We start from the raw sequence: 22272 nt of genomic DNA, 5'->3' as shown, positions 1-22272 counted from the left end.
TGGATCATCTTTACTATCATTACTCTGAATTCTTTTTCAGATAGACTGCCTATTTCCTCCTCATTTTTTAGGTCTGGTGGGTTTTTACCTTGCTTCTTCAACTGCTGTGTGTTTCTTTGTCTTCTCATTTTGCTTAACTTACTGTGTTTGGGGTCTCCTTTTTGCAGGCTGCAGGTTCGTAGTTCCCGTTGCTTTTTGTGTCTGTCCCCAGTGGCTAAGGTTGGTTCAGTGGGTTGTGTAGGTTTCCTGGTGGAGGGGACTAGTGCCTGAGTTCTGGTGGATGAGGCTGTATCTTGTCTTTCTGGTGGGCAGGACCACGTCCAGTGGTGTGTTCTGGGGTGTCTGTGACCTTATTATGACTTTAGGCGGCCTCTTTGCTAATGGGTGGCGTTGTGTTCCTGTCTTGCTAGTTGTTTGGCATAGAGTGTCCAGCACTGTAGCTTGCTGGTCATTGAGTGGAGCTGGGTCTTGGCATTGTGATGGAGATCTCTGGGAGATTTTTGCCGTTTGGTTTTTTTGTTGTTGTTGTTGTTGTTATAAAAGTCTGTAATTTATTACAGATCATAGGATGGGGAGATAGCTTTTTTTAAATTTTTGATTTTAGGTTTATTATAAAGTATAACTGCTCAAAGAAATCCAATATCCAGTGGATGAATTAATCATGTACTCACATACCTATACACAGATACATTCCTATACATAGAGTTCGTTGTTAAATATTCAGAGGGTTTACCTCTGGTCTCAGTGAAGAGGGCCACTCCCTCACCTTGATATCAGTATGGCTGAAATTCTGTTTACGGATCTCAGATCCTCAGCAATTCTAGACTCTCTGATTGCCCCCAGATCTTTTTTCTTCCTTTAATCATCAGTTTTTACTTAACAAAGTTGATTTCTAGATTGAGTTTCATTTTAAGAATAGAGATTTTAATCAATTAATCTGGTAATGTGTCTGATTAATTGACAAGACAAAGGCCTAGGAAGTGAGATAATTTCCCCCATCCTCTAAGGTCAGCTGAGTTTTGGCAGCTCCATTTTAATCCTGGTTAGATATACTTCATCAACCCTGCTTTCTTAGACCTTGCTTTCAGGTAACTCAGTACACATGCAAATCCAATGTACAACCACTTTGTATACCATTCTCTCCTTCCTTTCACTTTTTGTTTTTTTTTTTTTTTTTTTTACTTATTTCGACATTATTTTTCACCCTTAGCTGGTTCATATCTATTCTACCCTTTGATTATATTTATTTATTTATTTATTTTTTAACATCTTTTTTAGAGTATACTTGCTTTACAATGGTGTGTCAGTTTCTGCTTTATAACAAAGTGAATCAGTTATACATATACATATGTCCCCATATCTCTTCCCTCTTGCATCTCCCTCCCTCCTACCCTCCCTATCCCACCCCTCTAAGTGGTCACAAAGCACCGAGCTGATCTCCCTGTGCTATGTGGCTGCTTCCCACTAGCTATCTATTTTACATTTGGTAGTGTATGTATGTCCATGCCACTCTCTCACTTTCTCCCAGCTTACCCTTCCCCCTCCCTGTATCCTGAAGTCCGTTCTCTAGTAGGTCTGCATCTTTATTCCCATCTTGCCCCTAGGTTCTTCTGACCATTTTCTTTTTTTTTAGATTCCCTATATATGTGTTAGCATACAGTATTTGTTTTTCTCTTTCTGACTTACTTCACTCTGTATGACTGTCTCGCCATTTGATATTACATGGAGCTGGGAGTTCTCTGGTGGACCAATGTCCTGAACTTGGCTGTCCCACCTCAGAGGCACAGGCCTGATGCCTGGCTGGAGCATGAAGACCCTGTCATCTACATGGCTCAGAATAAAAAGGAGAAAAAAAGAAAAGAAGAAAGAAAAATAAATAAATAAATAAAATAAAATACAGTTATTAAAATAAAAATTATTATTAAAATTTAAAAAGTAATTTAAAAAAAAGAGAGAAAGAGAGGAGAGCCGCCAAACCAATAAAAAAATCCACTAATGTTAACAAGCACTAAAAACTATACTAAAAAAACAAACAAAAAAAAGGACAGACAGAACCCTAGGACAAATGGTAAAAGCAAAGCTATACAGACAGAATCACCACAGATGCATAAACATACACACTCACAAAAAGAGAAAAAGGAAAAAATATATATATTTATCGTTGCTCCCAAAGTCCACCATCTCAATTTGGGATGATTCGTTGTCTATTCAGGTATTTCACAGATGCAGGGTACATCAGGTTGATTGTGGAGATTTAATCCGCTGCTCCTGAGGGTGCTGGGAGAGATTTCCCTTTCTCTTCTTTGTTCGCACAGCTCCTGGGGTTCAGCTTTGGATTTGGACCCGCCTCTGCATGTAGGTCACCTGAGGGCGTCTGTTCCCTGCTCACACAGGACGGGGTTAAAGGAGCAGCTTTTCTGGGGCTCTGGCTCACTCAGGCCAGTGGGAGGGAGGGGTATGGATGTGGGGGGAGCCTGCCGCGGCAGAGGCCGGCGTGACATTGCACCAAGCCTGAGGCCCTCCGTGCGTTCTCCTGGCAAAGCCGTTCCTGGATCTCGGGACCCTGGCAGTGGCGGGCTGCACAGGCTCCTGGGAGGGGAGGTGTGGATAGTGACCTGTGCTTGCACACAGGCTTCTTGGTGGCTGCAGCAGCAGCCTTAGTGTCTCATGCCCATCTTTGGGGTCCGCGCTGATAGCCGTGGCTCACGCCCATCTCTGGAGCTCATTCAGGCAGCACTCTTAATCCCCTCTCCTTGCACACCGCACAACAGAGAGGCAAGAAAAAGTTCTTGCCTCTTCGGCAGCTCTAGACCCCCTCCCGGACACACTCCTTGGTAGCTGTGGCGCACCAGCCCCCTTCAGGCTATGTTCACGCAGCCAACCCCAGTCCTCTCCCCGGGACCTAACTGAAGCCGGAGCCGCAGCTCCCAGCCCCCGCCTGCCCCGACGGGTGAGCAGACAAGCCTCTCGGGCTGGTGAGTGCTGGTTGGCACCGATCCTCTGTGTGGGAATCTCTCCGCTTTGCCCTCTGCACCCCTGTGGCTGCGCTCTCCTCTGCGGCTCCGAAGCTTCCCCGCCGTCCCCCGTCTCTGCCTGTGAAGGGCCTTCCTAGTGTGTGGAGACCTTTCCACCTTCACAGCTCCCTCCCACTGGTGCAGGTCCTGTCCCTATTCTTTTGTCTCTGTGTTTTCTTTTTTCTTTTGCTCTACCCAGGTATGTGGTGAGTTTCTTGCCTTTTGGGAGGTCTGAGTTCTTCTGCCAGTGTTCAGTAGGTGTTCTGTAGGAATTGTTCCACATGTAGATGTATTTCTGATGTATTTGTGGGGTGGAAGGTGATCTCCCCATCTTACTCTTCTGCCATCTTGAAGCTCCTCCTCCTTATGGCATTTTTGAAGGACTTTATAATGTGAGAAATTGCTTTTGCTAGGAAGTTATTTTTTTCATTTCCATAATATATTGTTATCTCTCTAATCATAAATATGATAGGGAAAAAAGAAAACTAAAATTAGTAGCATTTGGAAGCTTTTTTTTAATTAAAGAGCAATCTGTTGAATACTTCTTTGAAGTATAAATTGATTTTCAAAACAAGACTTTTATTAAGGAAATTTTACTGTAATTGAAATTAACCTCCATATTATAAACTATAACAGTCTGATCTCTTTAAACAGTTAGAAATCACTTTTATCTGTATTCCTATGAACTGTTTCTAGTTAACAGCACTTCTGACACCAAGTGTGGAGTTTTCTTTTCCACATCAAGCAATTCTCCAGTTCTCTCCACTTGGATACCAGGTGGATGTCCTAAAATTTAATTCAGTTCTGACACTAACTACCTGGAGTTAGTACAGACCCCATAGGTTAAGAACTCAGTCTCAGAAGACTGCCCCTCACTTCAGGTGCCAATTGAAAGTAGTAGGTTCTGACGTTATCCACTCTTCTGTCCAACTTGGCTATAAATTAGGGGTTCTCAGGATCCCCTGCTCAGATTTGATAATTTGCTATAATGACTCACAGAACTTAGGGAAACACTTTACTTGCCATTACTGGTTTATTATAAACGATGTTATAAAAGATAAATAGCCAGATGAAGAGGTTAATAGGGCAAGATTGGGAAGCGTCCTGGACACAGGAGCTTCTGTCCCTGTGGAGTTTGGTGTTCACCACCCTTCTGGCACATGGATGTATTCACCAGCCTGGAAGCTCCCTGAACCCCATCATATATGGGGTTTTAATGGAGGTTCATTACATAGGCCCGCTTGATTTAATCACTGGCCATTGGTGATTGACTCAATCTCTAGCCCTCTAATTGCATGGTTGGTTTTTCAGGCAACCAGTCCTCACCCTGGAGCTTGCTAGGGGCCCATTAATAGTCACCTCATTAATATAAACTCAGGATGTTCAAAGGCGCTTATTATGAAGAATAAAATGTGCTCCTTACCCCTGTGATTCAGGAAATTTCAAGTGTTTTAGGGTCTCTGTTCCAGGAACTGAGGACAAAGACCAAATATATATTTCTTATTATATAACAGTATCACAAATACGTTGTTTGCTAATAGATTTTTATGTCTAAAAATTTCATTTTGAAGATGATTTCCAGATAATATTTTTCTGTCAGATTATAGTTTTACTATGCATTAAAATGAAATTAATTAAAATGAAATTCTTGCTACCAAAGTTTATCATCTTTGTTGAGAGGTTTTAACTTTGTTTTCTTCTTATGGGAGCAACTTGGCAAATACTTCTGACAATCGTATGTCAGTTTGGGTTTTGGAAAGGGGAAGTAAGGGGAGAGCCTTTGCCTAGTTATTGAAGTTAGGAATAAGATATTTTATATAGTTTGAAATTAATAATAGAAGGCTTTTTTTCTATTTCCTATAAGAATCTACTAAAATGAGTAGATTCCTGGTACATTATAAGTGTTGTTAAATATATTTTTAATGTAAAAAATCTGTTTTACAACTCACTTTCCTCACAGAGCTTGTCAAAACACAATAGAAGCAATATTGGAACCGAAGGTGGACCACCTCCTTTTGTGCCTTTTGGACAGGTAATGACTTTCATTATGGCAGATGAATTTTAATCAGCAAAAAGTGTTTTTCATTTGTATTCAAGCTGTGTTTAGTTTTGTGCTGAACTGTTCACTCAGAGGTCATAGGAGTTATATGGAAATATATTAACTACAGGAAATCAATAATTGTGGTTTTTTTCTAGTTATTGTAGTTAAGTTTTTGTGTAGATTCTTTTCTCAAAAGCTGTTAACCCAAAGATTGAAACAGTTAAGAGACACACCTGAAATGCAGCTTAAAATTAATTAATATCAGATGGTGGTGGGGGCATTTTTTTTGAGAGAGAGAGAGAAATGCAAAAGTAAGAAGACAAAAATATGCTATAATTTCTCACTTTGTTCATTAAAAACAAAAGAGGGAGAAAAAATAAAAGCATCAACAGAAAGATTGACAGGAGACAAAAGAGTGAGAACATGAGGCAGGGAAGGGCATCACTGCACTTTAGGAGAGCCTGCTGTCCCAGCGGTCCCTTCCGAGATTCTATTGTTCTGCCTTGATCCAAATGCCCATCTCAGTCAGGTACTTAATTTTATTTCCAGTTGGTATTTTCATTTTCAACTACAGCATCCCTGATTCTTCTCTCACATAAGCTAAAGGTTTTCCTTCTGTTTCCTAACTTTCAACCCCCTTGCTGCAAAATGTTACCTTGAGGTAGCTCCTCAGCTGACCAATATCTTGTGTCTTCCTGGTTGTGCTAAGCATCAAATTGCCTTTAAAACAATCTCCTCCAGTTTGTCCCTGCTTTATACCTGAAGAATCTGAGAATAATCCCTGTGGCTGTTTGCTATTTGCAACATGATGCCACTAAAATTTAGCTCTTGGTAATCTGCCTTGCATTTGTGCTGTATTTTCCTTCAAGAGTGCTGGCTCAAAGTGAAGATGAGTTGGGGACACAACAGCTAGGAAACAGAGACCTACATCTCAATAACAATTAAAAAAATTTTGGTATGAAAAACAGGTACCTAGTTGATCAGAAAATAAGTGGGCAGGATTAGTTGACTGGCATCCTCTTCAAAACCCTTTTTGGAGGGTCTACTCAAAATTACATAAGGCATTCTTGCATCGTGGCTATTTTGAAAGTATTTAAAACATATGTCATTTTTTATTGTGCTTTGGAACATGGGACAGTCAAGATAAAAGGAGGCATGATCTATGCTGATGATATTCTTATTTCTATCAGTGAAAAACCTCAAGAATGAAAACAGAGTGTAAACATTTTAATAATTTATATTTGAAAATAATAAATGCTGTGTTTGTAAGAATTTTCTTTCCCCTTAAACATTTTGGTGATAATATTTCTTTCAAAAATTGCTCACAGAGACTTAAGATTTAATTATTTTCAAGAATTTGAAGTGTGTTTATAGCTTTTTTTGTATTAGGGAGTATATTAAAAGTTATAGCTTAAATAATATTATTTGTTTATGAAGTCCATTGTGAAAATCTGTTATTCAGCATCTTAGCCTTGAACATGGGTTAAAGACAGAATATGCTTGGCTGTGTGTTAGAATCAGCTATTTTATATTTATATTATTAAAAATAAAAAATCTGTATATTTGTCTAACACATTTATTTGAGAGCATATTTTTATTTCTCTTTAAAATTATCAAGTTGAAAAAGGTTCATTTTATAGGATTTTTGCTGCTAGAATTAGAAGAGAGAACAGAATTCAGGACTTATTTTTAGACAATGATGGCTTTCTTAATTTGTCTTAAGAGACTAAAAACCTAAAGCTTTGCAGCCTGATTAGGGGGAGGGAGTATGTTTTTAGCTTTTGGCTTATAAGTTGAGAGACACCTTTCTATATGTTAAAATAACTATAAACCCTCATGGATATTGTGGCATAATGTGGAAATCAAGTGCTTAATAAAAAACTGAATTTACTTCTTGTGCAATAGTCTAGGCTGTTTGAAATTTAAAATTATTTTAAGTCATTATCCTAAAATGAAACTTAGATCTTTTGGTTTGATGTATATTTTAAATATTGGGTTGGCCAACATGTTCGTTTGTAAGATGTTACAGAAAATCCCGAACGAACTTTTTGGCCAACCCAAAATGTGCCCTGTTTTAGACTGCCTACATTTAGTGTAGCTTTCATTTACCAGTTACAATTACTTAAAAGTTACTTCAATTAGTTTTCTACCTTTATTTTTAAATCTATGGGAAATAATTGTATTTTTATGGGCTCTTAGCTGTTGTGATACAAATATTTATTTTGAAGACATTACTTTCTTATGAAAAACTTGAATCTCTTTTGGAACTACTGAAACAATTTATTTTTATTTATTATTACCAGAAGTGTGTATCTCATGTCCAAGTGGATAGCAGAGAACTTGATCGAAGAAAGACATTACAAGTTACATTGCCTGTGAAACCTCCAAATGATAATGATGAATTTGAAAAGCAAAGAACTGCTGCTATTGCAGAAGTTGCAAAGAGCAAAGAAGTAAGAAACTAAATCATTATGAATTCCTCTTATTCCTTGCCACTATGTTCTATTTAGATTACTCACAATCATTATTGTCTTTTCACATAAAGTAACTAATTGAACAAACTTTTGACATTCTTTTTCCATATTCCATCAGTAGAAAATGCCCTGGTGCCTTTTGGAGTCTTATGGTTACACATTTACTCATAAACATTCCTTTTCCAATCTCCTTAACAATTCCATTAAGTTACCTTTGCTAGCAAACCACCCTTCTTTTCTCCCACTTTCTTTTCTTCTTAACAGTATACAAGTGAACACAACTTTTTTTTTTTTTTTTTTAATGGCAGAGGGTATCCCATTATTAGTTGGGATAGATGATACTTTTTGAGGATAATTTTCCCCTATAATAGAAATTTTTGAGGAATTCAGGTAAACATTAGAAGGTAAATCAATGGCTCAGGATTAACATTTTTGTCAGTTTTCATTCTTAAATCTAATGTATAGTAAAAAATAATTTTTATCTTTGGATTATATGTGCATTTATACATACCCTCCTTTATCATTTGCTACTGCTAGCCAAAAGGTTTTCTTTTCATTATTTTTAATTGCTTGCTTATTTGAAATAGGTTTTTTCTCTAGTTATTTATTAATTTTTAGATTTTGACAAGAAATTTTAGTTCATTAATTGGTTGCTTAGATAGACTTTTCTTAACCAGTGGTATTGAAATAGGTTTCTTTATTCAGAACCAGTAATAAATCTTAGCTAACAACTGTTTTCCTATTTAAATTCAAATTTTAAGTAGGAGACTTCTTGAATTTTGGTAGTTCTTCCTGCAGTGTCTTTCTGTCATGTTTATGTAGGGGACAAGAGCACAAATTCTGGAATCAGGCAGACAGGAAACATATCCTGCTGACAATCTTGGATAGGTTACTTAAATTTTGTACCATATTTTCTTTATCTATGAAACTGTGAGAATTAAAATTGCTAATCTTTAAAACATTTAGAATACTACATGGCACAGATCATGATATTGTTACTGAACTCCAGTTTGGCAGCTTGTCACTCAAGAATCCAATTCTGAGAGTGTTGGGTTAAAGGAAAGATAGCTTTATTGAGGAAGCTGGCAATCCTGGGAGAAGGTAGATGCATGTTCCAAAAAACCAACTCCCAACTCGCCAGGTTTTGCTTGGAGATTATATAGGGGAAAGAGGAAAGGGCTACGTGCTCATGGGGAGGGTGCTGTCTTCTATTTTCAGAGATGTTTTTCTTGATCACACGATTCCAGGTAGCTAGCAAGTCTTGCTTGTGGTTGGAACATTAAGTCATAAATCTTTGATTACCTGTTCCTGGAGAATAAGGAACAAGGATGAGGCCTACAGAATAACTAATCTTCAGTCTTGATATACATCAACAGCTTTCTTCATCCAACAAGCTAAGCTAAGTTAATGGTAAATAGGGTAGAAGTCAGGCATAGTAAGCATAAGATCACAGCCATATCCTAACTAAGAAATAGAGTTGGAATAATGCCGAGAAGCTGAGAGCCCCTAATTATAGTCTCACTGCCTCAGTTACAATAGTCCTTTGCTAAAAGCCTTCAGTAAATGTGACTATTGCTATTCCTCAATGTTTTCTCTATTCTAAGACACTTAAAAATTATTTTTAATATTTCTGAAATTAATTCATTTTGCACAGTTTACATAAAATGCATTTCTTCTTTCCCAAAAAGCTGTTAAAATTATGGAGTTTAAGAAAAGGATATTGGGAGTATATCAATTTCTTAATGATTATAGGAAAGTTGTTCTTTTGATTTACATTTTTCTCAGACAGACTTTCTTTCCAAAATCTTGTTTGATGTCTATTTTCTGGAAGATGGGAATCAGACAAGTTAGGAAATTACTGAAGTAATCCAGGGGGAGAAAAGTTTTTGGTAGCAATGGCAGCTGTGTAGGTGGTGCAAAGTGTTCAGATTCTGGTATTTTGAAAATACAGCCATCAGAGTTTCTGAGAGATTAAAGATGGAGCTTGAGAGAAAAAGAGGTGTCATGAATGACTTAAAGGATTTTGGCCTGAAAAATTGACAGGTTAGAGTTGCTTACTTTGTACTGGAGAAGACCGGGGTGGAACAGGGTGTTATTAATATAATTAGTATATTAATACTGAGGTACCTCTTAGGCATCCATGTGGTAATGTTTAATAGGCAGTGATACAGAGAAGAGTGTAGCTGAAAGGTGAGCTTTGGATTGGATGTATGCATTTGAAAGTGGTAGGCGTATGGATTATATTTAAAATCATGAGGTCAAATGAGATCACCAAGAGAATGAGAGCTGAAGGGAAGAGAAAAGGAGAAGGAATGAACCCTGTAGCATTTCAGCCTTACCAGTTGAATGAAAGAAGTTGAACCAGCCACAGTGTGACCAGTAAGATAGGATCAAAACAAGAGAATACAGAAATTATTTCATGGAGGATGATGTATTGAATTTATCAAAGACTGTTGAAAAGTCATGTAAGATGTGGCCTGAGAATGTAGAGTTAGAGGAGTCATTCATTCTCTCCACATTCCTTTATCATTCATATAGATGGTGGTAAGATAAAGTATAAGTGTGCAGATATCAGTGGGTGGGTTGATGTGGTAAAAATCTATGTAAGTTCTTTAGTGATTATTTCCATTTTTTCAGTGAGGAAGTAAGCATGGTCAAACGGGCACAATGAGGGAGAAGATGTTTGAGTTTTGAGGAGTGAGGAGAACATGTAAAATAGTGGTTTTTATTATTTGTATTATTTGTATTATTTGTCTACTTTCTTAGATTCTAGAATCCTATTACTGGATCATGAATATAATGTAACAGATTCCTAGATAGGTTTGGTGCCATGCTAAAGAAGATTGGGAGGGTGAATAGGCTAAGAAAATGTAGTAAGATTGCAAGACAGCATTAAGGCCCACTTGGGGTTTATGGTCATGATGATGTCACAGATGCCTAATTCACATAATATGGACGGGATGGTGTCCTGTTACCCAACAGGACAACATCAGTTACCTTATGGGTAATGTTTAAGTTGTGATGTTTCTAGATATTTGTATGTTTAGTGGGTAACAACTGTTCTAAAGTAGTGAAAAGCAATTCTGAAAATGCTATTTATCCTATTCCTTAATCCATAAAATGGAAAGAAAATAATAAGGAAATGCCTCCAGAAGATGGTACTATTTCACTGGCACCAAAATAAAAAGCACTTTTGGAGTTACGTAATTTAAATTCCAATAATATATTTAATTTGGAACAGGTCAGGCTCCAGACTTTTCAGGTAACTATGTTCTAATATATTAAGCAAAACAGTAATATTGCCATCTGTCATGAGTGTTTACCATGTGCCAGTTATTGAATTCATCACTTCATGTTGATGATGTCATTTAATCCTCACAACATCCCAGTGAGGTAGGTGTTTTTGGGCCGTGCCACGCGGCTTGTGGGATCTTAGTTCCCTGACCAGGGATTGAACCCCTGCCCCCTGCAGTGGAAGTGTGGAGTCCTAACCACTGTACCACCAGGGAATTCTCTCATCCCTGTTTTAAAGATGAGAAACCCGAGGTTCATGGAGGGTAGAAGTTAAGTGACTTGCCTGAGGGCAGGAACTAGGAAGTGGCTCAGTACAGATTTAGTCCCAGCCTTCTGTAGCTCTTAAGCCTGTATTCTTACCTGTACTACATTGTCTCCCAATCTAATAAACTTTGTATCACATTAATATAAACTCACATTTTTCCTTGTGGTTATGTAAGCAATGACTATCAAGACATTCCAAAGCTATTTTTTTCTTTTTTTGCTGGGATTGCAGAAACCAAAAATTGAATGAATCCAGTAATGGGTCTTTGGTCTTTGAAGATGTAGTTTTAATTTTGATTTGAATTAAACTTAAATATTGTGGTGTATGAACTACCTAATAGAGATATTTAATATGTTGTCCATTGATGCTTATCTCACATTATTTTTCTATTTTACAGGTTCTATTTCTTTACATTTTCATCTGATTCAGAATAATTTCCCTGTCTTATATAAATGTATATCTATCATGTTTTCTTATTGTAATCATTTTAAGATACATTAAAAAATATTGATAATTATATCTAATAAAAATCAAGTCTTGGCTTCTGCTTTTATTAGCTCTATTAGAAAACTATAAAGATATTATATAACCAGATATTTAATTTAATATTGTACAAATAACAACTGCGGAATGCTTTTCAATCATGAATTTGTATCTTTCCAAACTGATGTTTTTTATGTTCTAGTCTTTCCACTGTAGTTTTGACAAAACAAAAATGAGATCAAATTCAAATTTGATTACACATATAATTATTCAAATAAGTCAGACAAAATAAGAAATATGGACTTTAAAGCTTTTATACATAGTTGGTAAGATAGAGCATATTTGGTAATTAATGTAAATAATAAATTAGTAATGAGAGTTTTAATCCCATGTTAAAATTTTTATTATTTGTCTACTTTCTTAGATTCTAGAATCCTACTACTGGATCATGAACATAATGTAACAGATTCCTAGATAGGTTTGGTGCCTTGCTAAAGAAAGCCTTGCCATGTAGCTGGATTTGTGACTCAGGTCTCATGATATCAGTCAAGTATTTTACCCTAGAATAATTTTTGACACCTAATCTCCATAATACTTGTACTATTTTCTTTTCTTTTATATTGTTGTCTACTTAAGTTTATTCTGATGATTTGCCTTGGAAATTTAAAGATTATAATCATGTAATTTTTTTATTGCCTCATCTGGACTTGTGAGATTATGACTAGTAGATATTTAGAAAGAATTAGTTAACATTTCATTTTTTTCCTGTAAAACATAATTAAGAAACTTAACTACTTCAGTTTTTAGTCATAGCTTAGTCTTCAGAGCTTTTTAAAATGTTATTTATTTACATTTCTTTTATCTTTCTGTTATCTGAAGACCAAGACATTTGGAGGAGGTGGTGGTGGTGCTAGAAGTAATCTCAGCATGAGTGCTGCTGGCAACCGAAATAGGGAGATTTTACAGAAAGAAAAGTCAAACAAATCAGAGGGAAAACATGAAGGTGTCTATAGAGAACTGGTAAGGCTGAAGAACCAACCACAATGTTTATGTCTTTTTTTCTTTAATAGCCTTGGTTTTTTTAATTCTTTCTCAGAACCACCACTGGCTTTTTGAGCATATTATAAATAGGTGTCACAACTCTAAGAAGGCTTTCATTAAGGATTCCAGTTAATAATTTCCAGTTATTCCATGGAAAATTTGGATTGGTTGAAAAGTAATTTACTTAAGTAAAATTTACATTTTACTTAACTTTCTAATGTCTGAATGATGTCTTTTAGAATGGATTGATAAAAAGTCATCAAGTTAAACAGAAAACGCTCAATGGAAATTATATTCTAAAAGATGATGCATCAGAAACATACAGTTATGGGCCGTTCCCTACCCTTCCCCACATCTTTTCTCAAATTTTGTCTAAAGTGATTTTGTTTTGTTGTGTTCTTTGGGAAAAATATATTGAAATAGTAAATGTATATTATAGACTCAATTGCAAAATATTCCTGGATTTTTGAGATAATGGGAGGAGTCAGAGATATTTCTGGTATGTTACAGTGTCCTCAGATATAAGGGAACTGACAGGAATTCATTTTCCTCTGCCTTTAAAGGTTAAATGACTTTGGGTGATTTTGTCTGTAGAGTGCTAAGACTAGCTTCAATAATGGGGTTTCATCATCTCATATAACAAGAAATTTGGAGATAGGTGGTTACAAAGATTGGTAAATTCATCAGTATAACAGTGTTGGAGCTCTGGTGAGCATCTCTCTAGTTTCTTGGTTTTCTTCTCTGGGTTACAGGATTCTCTGTGTGTTAAGTCTTCATGCAAAAATTTCAAAGGCAAGAGGAAAGGAGACATTTATCTGGGTGTGGGTCTGTTTTATCAGATAAAAAAATAATTTTGGAAATCTCCAGTAAATTCCGTCTATGGTTCATTGACTAGAACTAGGTCACATGCCCACTTCTAAATCAATCACTAGCCAAGGAGAATAGATTTATAACAGAGCCAGACTATCTTTTCCTTGAATACATGACCATCTCTTTCTTTAAAAAAAAAGTCAGTTTTCAGGTTTGAGTGGATACAGCAAGTTGAAAACTACACAGTCTCTAACTCAAGAAGCTCTTAAACTTGAGTGAATTGAGAACCCTCGTCTGGGGATGTCTTGCCGTAGAACACCAAGACCGGCAGTTTGGGATTGTTGTGAGGAGTAAAAACATATGAAGGGAGTGATATCACAAAGATGGCAGAATGGAAAGCTCCAGGAATTGGGCTGTCCACCAAAACAACTCTTAAGCTGACAAACATTGTCTGAAGCAACTATTTTACAACTCTGGAGTCAAGTCAAACTCTTGCAGCCTACAGAGTGGTGATTAATGAAGAAAGAGGCTGGTCACTGGCTGACCAGGGAGATAATGGAACAAAGACTCCAGTGATCACATATCACAAGGAATAAAATCCTTACAAAAGAAAATCTGGAAAAGTTACTAAACAAACTTACAGCTGCAGTCTTCATTAAGTAACAACAGCAGTCCCTGAGGAGGAGGGAGAATCTGATTTCCAAAATTACTATCAATACAGTATTCAGAATTTTCAGCTCTCAACAGAAAATTATAAAGCATACCATAAAACAGGAAAGTATGATCCACTCATAGGAAAAAAAAGAAATTGAAAGAAACTATCCCTGAAGAAGCTCAGGCATTGGGCTTACTAAACAAGAACTTAAATTAACTGTCTTAGAAATGCTCAGAGGTGTGAAGGAACCATTGACAAAGAGCTAAAAGAAATCAGGAGAACAATATATGAACAAGTAGGGAATATCAATAAAGATAAATTATAAAAATAAACAAAATAGAAATTCTGGAACTGAAAAGTACAGTAGTGGAAATAAATATTTCATTAGTCAGGTTCAACATCAGACTAGAGCAGGCAGAAGAAAGAATCAGTGAACTTTAATATAGGGCAATTGAAATTACCCAGTCTAAGATGCAGAAAGAGAAAAAAATGAAGAAAAATAGAGCCTAAGGGACCTATGAGGTACCATCAAATGTACCAACATACACATTATGTTGTGTATGTTCTCTTCCCAATAGAAGAGAAAAAGGGACAGAAAAAATATTTGAAGAACTAATGCCCCCAAATTCCCAAATTTGATGAAATCTACAAATCTAAGAAGCTTAGTGAACTCCAATAGGGTAAACTCAGAGTCACACCAAGACACATAATCAAGTTGTTGGAAGCTACAGACAGAGGAAATCTTGAAAGCAGTGAGAGAGAAGCAACTCGTCAAATACAAGGGATCCTCAATAAATAAATGGCCAATTTTTCATCAGAAAGTATGGAGGCAAGGAAGCAGTTGGGTGATATATTGAAAGTATGGAAAGAAAAAAAAACTGTTCACCTGTAATTCTATATTCAGAAAAACTGTCATTTAAGAATGAAGGAGGGCTTCCCTGGTGGCGCAGTGGTTGAGAATCCGCCTGCCAAGGCAGGGGACACGGGTTCGATCCCTGGTCCGGGAAGATCCCACATGCCGCGGAGCAACTAAGCCCGTGCACCACAACTACTGAGCCTGTGCTCTAGAGCCCGTGAGCCACAACTACTGAGCCCACGTGCCGCAACTACTGAAGCCCGCGTGCCTGGAGCCCGTGCTCCGCAACAAGAGAAGCCACCGCAATGAGAGACCCGCACACTGCAATGAAGAGTGGCCCCCGCTCGCTGCAACTAGAGAAAACCCACGCGCAGCAACGAAGACCCAACACAGCCAAAAATAAGTAAACAAAATAAATAAATTTAAAAAGAAAAAAAAAAAAAGAATGAGGAGACCATCAAAAGGACAGTTTGAAATTTTAATGACCAGGAACCCTGTTCTTTTGCATGTTGCATGGTATTCAGTTCTTTATTTTCAACAATTGAAAGAGGACTTGATTGGGATGTCAGTTGACAGGTCCTTAAAATAATTTTTGATAATAGGTGGTATAATAGGTTGAATTGTGTCCCATCCATCACTCCCGCGCCCCCACCCCCACAAACAAGATAGCTTGAAGTCTTGACCACCAGTACCTTAAAATGTGACTGACTCTCTTTGAAAACGAGATCTTTGCAGAGATACCAAGTTAAAAAGAGGTCATTAGGTTGGGCCCTAAGCCAATATGACCCTAATTTAATCTCCTTATAAAGAAGGGAAATTTAGACACAGAGGTAGACACTTACAGAGGGAAGTTGACCTGAAGACACACAGTGAGAAGACGACTGTGTGACTGGAGTGATACATCTATAAGCTAAGGAATGCCTAGGATTGCCAGCAAACAACAGAAACTAGAAGAGGCAGGGAAGGTTCTTTCCTAAATCTGTCAAAGAGAGCATGGCCCTGCCAACAACACTGAATGAGAGTTAACTGGTTAACTGCAAATCATGTTAACAAGAAAGGTACAATAAGTTATACCAAGGTTGAATATTAATTGATTCATGAGTGTGTTTGGTTAAATTCTATGTATGGGACAATATTCTTAATTAGATATTTACTTGGGAGATAATTGGGAGAGGGAAAGGCTTTGGAAGGATTTTTTTTTTTACATTTAGATAAGTTTTTGAGTAAGAAGGATGAATTATAGTTTTAATGTCCAGGTCTTTTTACATTTACTTTAGCATATCTACAGCAGGGATGTAAATTTTCTCTTGTGTGTCAACTCTGATCTGTTGATAGTTGCTACTATATTTAGAAAGGATTTTGTGTTTGGAAGCCACAAAACCAGGGTTTGAAAAAAAGTCAGGGTTTTAAAAACAGGATTTTAAAAAAAGTGCTGTGCTTTTAACAACGTCTACATGGGTATCAGAGTAGCTGTCTGCACCATGCATGCCATGTGTAATGCTATCTTAAAGCCTATCCATCTTAACTCTTAAATGTATAAAAGTTAGTTATGTATTCCTCGGCTGGTTATGATTCAGTAAATTTCTTCATGGGATATGTTTATGTTACTTAAACAGTCCTTTAATTCTACTCAGGTCTAGATTTTTCAAGATTTGGGGTTCTGACATTTGTAAAGTAGATTTTTTATTTGGGGTACAGGCTGTCAAAGCTTCATAGATAGTATTGCTAATAAATATAGAGCAGAGTACTGAAACAATAGAGAGTAGGAAAAAAACCAAGCTACTGAGATGGTACCATTTTGTTGGCCTCTTTTTATACTTTGCATTTTTGGAGAGGTGCTATATAAATTGCACTTCCTTAGGACAGAGAAGTATCAACCATGAAAATTTTTCATTGGGTAGTTTTCACTGCCTGTATTATTTTCAAAAGCCTTATTCTGACATATAAAATTTCTTTTTTGTTTGTTTTGCATTTGTAATGGTACAGAGAAAGTACTCAAGGCACAACCCCACATATCACAGATCCTTCCTTGACTATTGGTATGAAAAAACAGCAAGTGATGTATTAATATCACATTTTTTCCATAAACATCAGATGTAATTTTTAGTTAAAAAACAGTATGTAGTTAAAAACTTATAACTTGCTTGTTTATTGGCTATCAGCATAACTTTTCTCTTCGTTCCTTACAGGTTGATGAGAAGGCTCTGAGGCACATAACAGAAATGGGCTTTAGTAAAGAAGCATCAAGGCAAGCTCTCATGGATAATGGCAACAACTTAGAAGCAGCACTGAATGTACTTCTTAACAGCAATAAACAGAAACCTGTTATGGGTCCACCTCTGAGAGGTATAATTCATTAAGCAATGTGCCTGACAGTATTATTTGATTTTCAGAGAAATATATGTTGTCGACAAAGCCTGGGTTTTGTTGCTGTGAAGGCTATAACTTCATTTACCATTATGGTAAGTGGAAGGAGCAGCAGTTTGGGAACCACAGAGACTTATGTAGGTTATTCTTAGTCTCATTGTCTTCATCTTTATATAAAGTAGGTCTAATACCTTACTTAACAAGGTCATGAATAATACAGAAAATATAAAGTAACTAGCTCTATTAACTATTTCTACAACTAGGCCATTTGTGTAAATGACTAATTAGTCTATAAACTTTTAATAATTAACAGGAGCATGACTTTTATTTAATGTTATTTTAAAATTATTGTATGGTCAAATGTATTATGTGATTTTTCAAGTCCCAATCCTATATTCTTTTAAAAAAATAAGTGGTTGCTATACAGCAGAGATTGGCACAACATTGTAAATCAACTATACTTCAATTAAAAAAAAATAACTGGTTAAAAAAAATCTTATAAAAATGATTTATTTTCCTTAAAAGATAATTTACATGAACAAATTCAAATTTCCAGATAGATCATTTACAGGATTAAAGGTGCTACTTAATATAGTCATTTAAAAACATTTTTGTTATAATGGATGTAGAATATACAGAAAAATATGAAAAGAAATATATATATAAAGTTCTACTTAAGATGTCTGCTGACTATATTTTAGTGTATATTCTTTTGTTTTTGCATGTATAATGTATATGTCTTCCTTTACTTCTTAAGGTAAAGGAAAAGGCAGGGGGCGAATAAGATCTGAAGATGAAGAGGAACTGGGAAATGCAAGGCCATCAGCACCAAGCACATTATTTGACTTCTTGGAATCTAAAATGGGAACTTTGAGTGTGGAAGGTAGGCCAACTTAAAGTAGATTTCTTTTTATTTAATTAATTAATTAATTAATTTATTTATTTATTTATTTTTGGCTTCATTTTCTTTTTTTTTTTTTTTAAACATCTTTATTGGAGTATAATTGCTTTACAATGGTGTGTTAGTTTCTGCTTTATAACAAAGTGAATCACTTATACATATACATATGTTCCCATATCTCTTCCCTCTTGCGTCTCCCTCCCTCTCACCCTCCCTATCCCACCCCTCTAGGTGGTCACAAAGCGCCGAGCTGATCTCCCTGTGCTATGTGGCTGCTTCCCACTAACTATCTATTTTACATTTGGTAGTGTATATATGTTCATGCCACTCTCTCACCCTGTCACATCTTACCCCTCCCCCTCCCCATATCCTCAAGTCCATTCTCTAGTAGGTCTGTGTCTTTATTCCCGTCTTGCCACTAGGTTCTTCATGACCTTTTTTTTTTTTTCCATAGATTCCATATATATGTGTTAGCATACTGTATTTGTTTTTCTCTTTCTGACTTACTTCACTCTGTATGACAGACTCTGACTCCATCCAACTCACTACAGATACCTCCATTTCATTTCTTTTCATGGCTGAGTAATAGTCCATTGTATATGTGTGCCACATCTTCTTTATCCATTCATCCGATGATGGGCACTTAGGTTGCTTCCATGTCCTGGCTATTGTAAATAGAGCTGCAATGAACATTTTGGTACATGACTCTTTTTGAATTATGTTTTTCTCAGGGTATATGCCCAGTAGTGGGATTGCTGGGTTGTATGGTAGTTCTAGTTTTAGTTTTTTAAGGAACCTTCATACTGTTCTCCATAGTGGCTGTATCAATTTACATTCCCAGCAACAGTGCAAGAGTGTTCCCTTTTCTCCACACCCTCTCCAGCATTTATTGTTTCTAGATTTTTTGATGATGGCCATTCTGAGCAGTGTGAGTTGACATCTCATTGTAGTTTTGATTTGCATTTCTCTAATGATTAATGATGTTGAGCATTCTTTCATGTGTCTGTTGGCCATCTGTATACCTTCTTTGGAGAAATGTCTATTTAGGTCTCCTGCCCATTTTTGGATTGGGTTGTTTGTTTTTTTGTTATTGAGCTGCATGAGCTGCTTGTAAATCTTGGAGATTAATCCTTTGTCAGTTGCTTCATTTGCAAATATTTTCTCCCATTCTGAAGGTTGTCTTTTGGTCTTGTTTATGGTTTCCTTTGCTGTGCAAAAGCTTTGAAGTTTCATTAGGTCCCATTTGTTTATTTTCCTTTTTATTTCCATTTCTCTAGGAGTTGGGTCAAAAAGGATCTTGCTGTGATTTATGTCATAGAGTGTTCTGCCTATGTTTTCCTCTAAGAGCTTGATAGTGACTGGCCTTACACTTAGGTCTTTAATCCATTTTGAGTTTATTTTTGTGTATGGTGTCACGGAGTGTTCTAATTTCATACTTTTACATGTAGCTGTCCAGTTTTCCCAGCACCACTTATTGAAGAGGCTGTCTTTTCTCCACTGTATATTCTTGCCTCCTTTATCAAAGATAAGGTGACCATATGTGCTTGGGTTTATCTCTGGGCTTTCTATCCTGTTCCATTGATCTATGTTTCTGTTTTTGTGCCAGTACCAAACTGTCTTGATTACTGTAGCTTTGTAATATAGTCTGAAGTCAGGGAGCCTGATTCCTCCAGCTCCATTTTTCGTTCTCAGGATTGCTTTGGCTATTCGGGGTGTTTTGTGTTTCCATACCAATTGTGAAATTTTTTGTTCTAGTTCTGTGAAAAAATGCCAGTGGTAGTTTGATAGGGCTTGCATTGAATCTGTAGATTGCTCTGGGTAGTAGAGTCATTTTCACAATGTTGATTCTTCCAATCCAAGAACATGGTATATCTCTCCATCTATTTGTATCATATTTGATTTCTTTCATCAGTGTCTTATAATTTTCTGCATACAGGTCTTTTTTCTCCATAGGTAGGTTTATTCCTAGATATTTTATTCTTTTTGTTGCAATGGTAAACGGGAGTGTTTTCTTAATTTCACTTCCAGATTTTTCATCATTAGTGTATAGGAATGCAAGAGATTTCTGTGCATTAATTTTGTATCCTGCTACTTTACCAGATTCATTGATTAGCTCTAGTAGTTTTCTGGTAGCATCTTTAGGATTCTCTATGTATAGTATCATGTCATCTGCAAACAGTGACAGCTTTACTTCTTTTCCGATTTGGATTCCTTTTATTTCTTTTTCTTCTCTGATTGCTGTGGCTAACATTTCCAAAACTATGTTGAATAATAGTGGTGAGAATGGGCAACCTAATCTTGTTCCTGATCTTAGTGGAAATGGTTCCAGTTTTTCACCATTGAGGACAATGTTGGCTGTGGGTTTGTCATATGGCCTATATTATGTTGAGGAAAGTTCCTCTATGCCTACTTTCTGCAGGGCTTTTACCATTAATGGGTGTTGAATTTTGTCGAAAGCTTTCTCTGCATCTATTGAGATGATCATATGGTTTTTCTCCTTCAGTTTGTTAATATGATGTATCACGTTGATTGATTTGCGTATATTGAAGAATCCTTGCATTCCTGGAATAAACCCCACTTGATCATGGTGTATGATCCTTTTCATGTGCTGTTGGATTCTGTTTGCTAGTATTTTGTTGAGGACTTTTGCATGTATGGTTCATCAGTGATTTTGGCCTGTAGTTTTCTTTCTTTGTGACCTCTTGTCTGGTTTTGGTATCAGGGTGATGGTGGCCTCGTAGAATGAGTTGGGGAGTGTTCCTTCCTCTGCTATATTTTGGAAGAGTTTGAGAAGGATAGGTGTTAGCTCTTCTCTAAATGTTTGATAGAATTCGCCTGTGAAGCCATCTGGTCCTGGGCTTTTGTTTGTTGGAAGGTTTTTAAACATAGTTTCAATTATAGTGCTTGTGATTGGTGTGTTCATATTTTCTGTTTCTTCCTGGTTCAGTCTCGGCGGGTTGTGCATTTCTAAGAATGTGTCCATTTCTTCCAGGTTGTCCATTTTATTGGCATAGAGTTGCTTGTAGTAATCTCTCATGATCGTTTGTGTTTCTGCATTGTCTGTTGTTACTTCTCCTTTTTCATTTCTAATTCTATTGATTTGAGTCTTCTCCCTTTTTCTCTTGATGAGTCTGGCTAATGGTTTATCAGTTTTGTTTATCTTCTCAAAGAACCAGCTTTTAGTTCTGTTGAACTTTGCTATTGTTTCCTTCATTTCTTTTTCATTTATTTCTGATCTGATCTTTATGATTTCTTTCCTTCTGCTAGCTTTGGGGTTTTTTTGTTCTTCTTTCTCTAATTGCTTTAGGTGCAAGGTTAGGTTGTTTATTTGAGATGTTTCCTGTTTCTTGATGTAGGCTTCTATTGCTATAAACTTCCCTCTTAGAACTGCTTTTGCTGCATCCCATAGGTTTTGGGTCATCGTGTCTCCATTGTCATTTGTTTCTGGGTAATTTTTGATTTCCCCTTTGATTTCTTCAGTGATCACTTCGTTATTAAGTAATGTATTGTGTAGCCTCCATGTGTTTGTATTTTTTACAGATCTTTTCCTGTAATTGATATCTAGTCTCATAGCATTGTGGTCGGAAAAGATACTTGATACGATTTCAATTTTCTTAAATTTACCAAGGCTTGATTTGTGACCCAAGATATGATCTATCCTGGAGAATGTTCCATGAGCACTTGAGAAAAATGTGTATTCTGTTGTTTTTGGTTGGAATGTCCTATAAATATCAATTAAGTCCATCTTGTTTAATGTATCATTTAAAGCTTGTGTTTCCTTATTTATTTTCATTTTGGATGATCTGTCCATTGGTGAAAGTGGGGTGTGAAAGTCCCGTACTATGATTGTGTTACTGCCGATTTCCCCTTTTATGGCTGTTAGTATTTGCCTTATGTATTGAGGTGCTCCTATGTTGGGTGCATAAATATTTACAATTGTTATATCTTCTTCTTGGACTGATCCCTTGATCATTATGTAGTGTCCTTCTTTGTCTCTTGTAATAGTCTTTATTTTAAAGTCTATTTTGTCTGTTATGAGAATTGCTACTCCAGCTTTCTTATGATTTCCAT

The 22272-nt window shown here is 36.5% G+C and overlaps 1 protein-coding gene across 6 annotated transcripts in view; it reads left to right on the top strand.

Moving 5' to 3' along the window:
* The window catches only part of TDRD3 (tudor domain containing 3), a 223456-nt gene that overhangs the window by 131423 nt on the left and 69761 nt on the right, over positions 1 to 22272 (top strand). For all 6 annotated transcript variants that reach the window (XM_082435823.1, XM_082435825.1, XM_082435828.1 and 3 more), the window contains 5 exons: positions 4975 to 5046; positions 7359 to 7508; positions 12451 to 12591; positions 17123 to 17279; positions 18058 to 18183. In XM_082435823.1, coding sequence (XP_082291949.1) covers positions 4975 to 5046; positions 7359 to 7508; positions 12451 to 12591; positions 17123 to 17279; positions 18058 to 18183 — 646 coding nt within the window. The remainder of the gene's footprint in view (positions 1 to 4974; positions 5047 to 7358; positions 7509 to 12450; positions 12592 to 17122; positions 17280 to 18057; positions 18184 to 22272) is intronic.

The sequence above is a fragment of the Balaenoptera physalus genome (assembly GCF_965194825.1).
Source record: "Balaenoptera physalus genome assembly, chromosome: 18".
Taxonomy (NCBI): Eukaryota; Metazoa; Chordata; class Mammalia; order Artiodactyla; family Balaenopteridae; genus Balaenoptera; species Balaenoptera physalus.
This window is presented reverse-complemented; position numbering and strand designations above follow the sequence as displayed.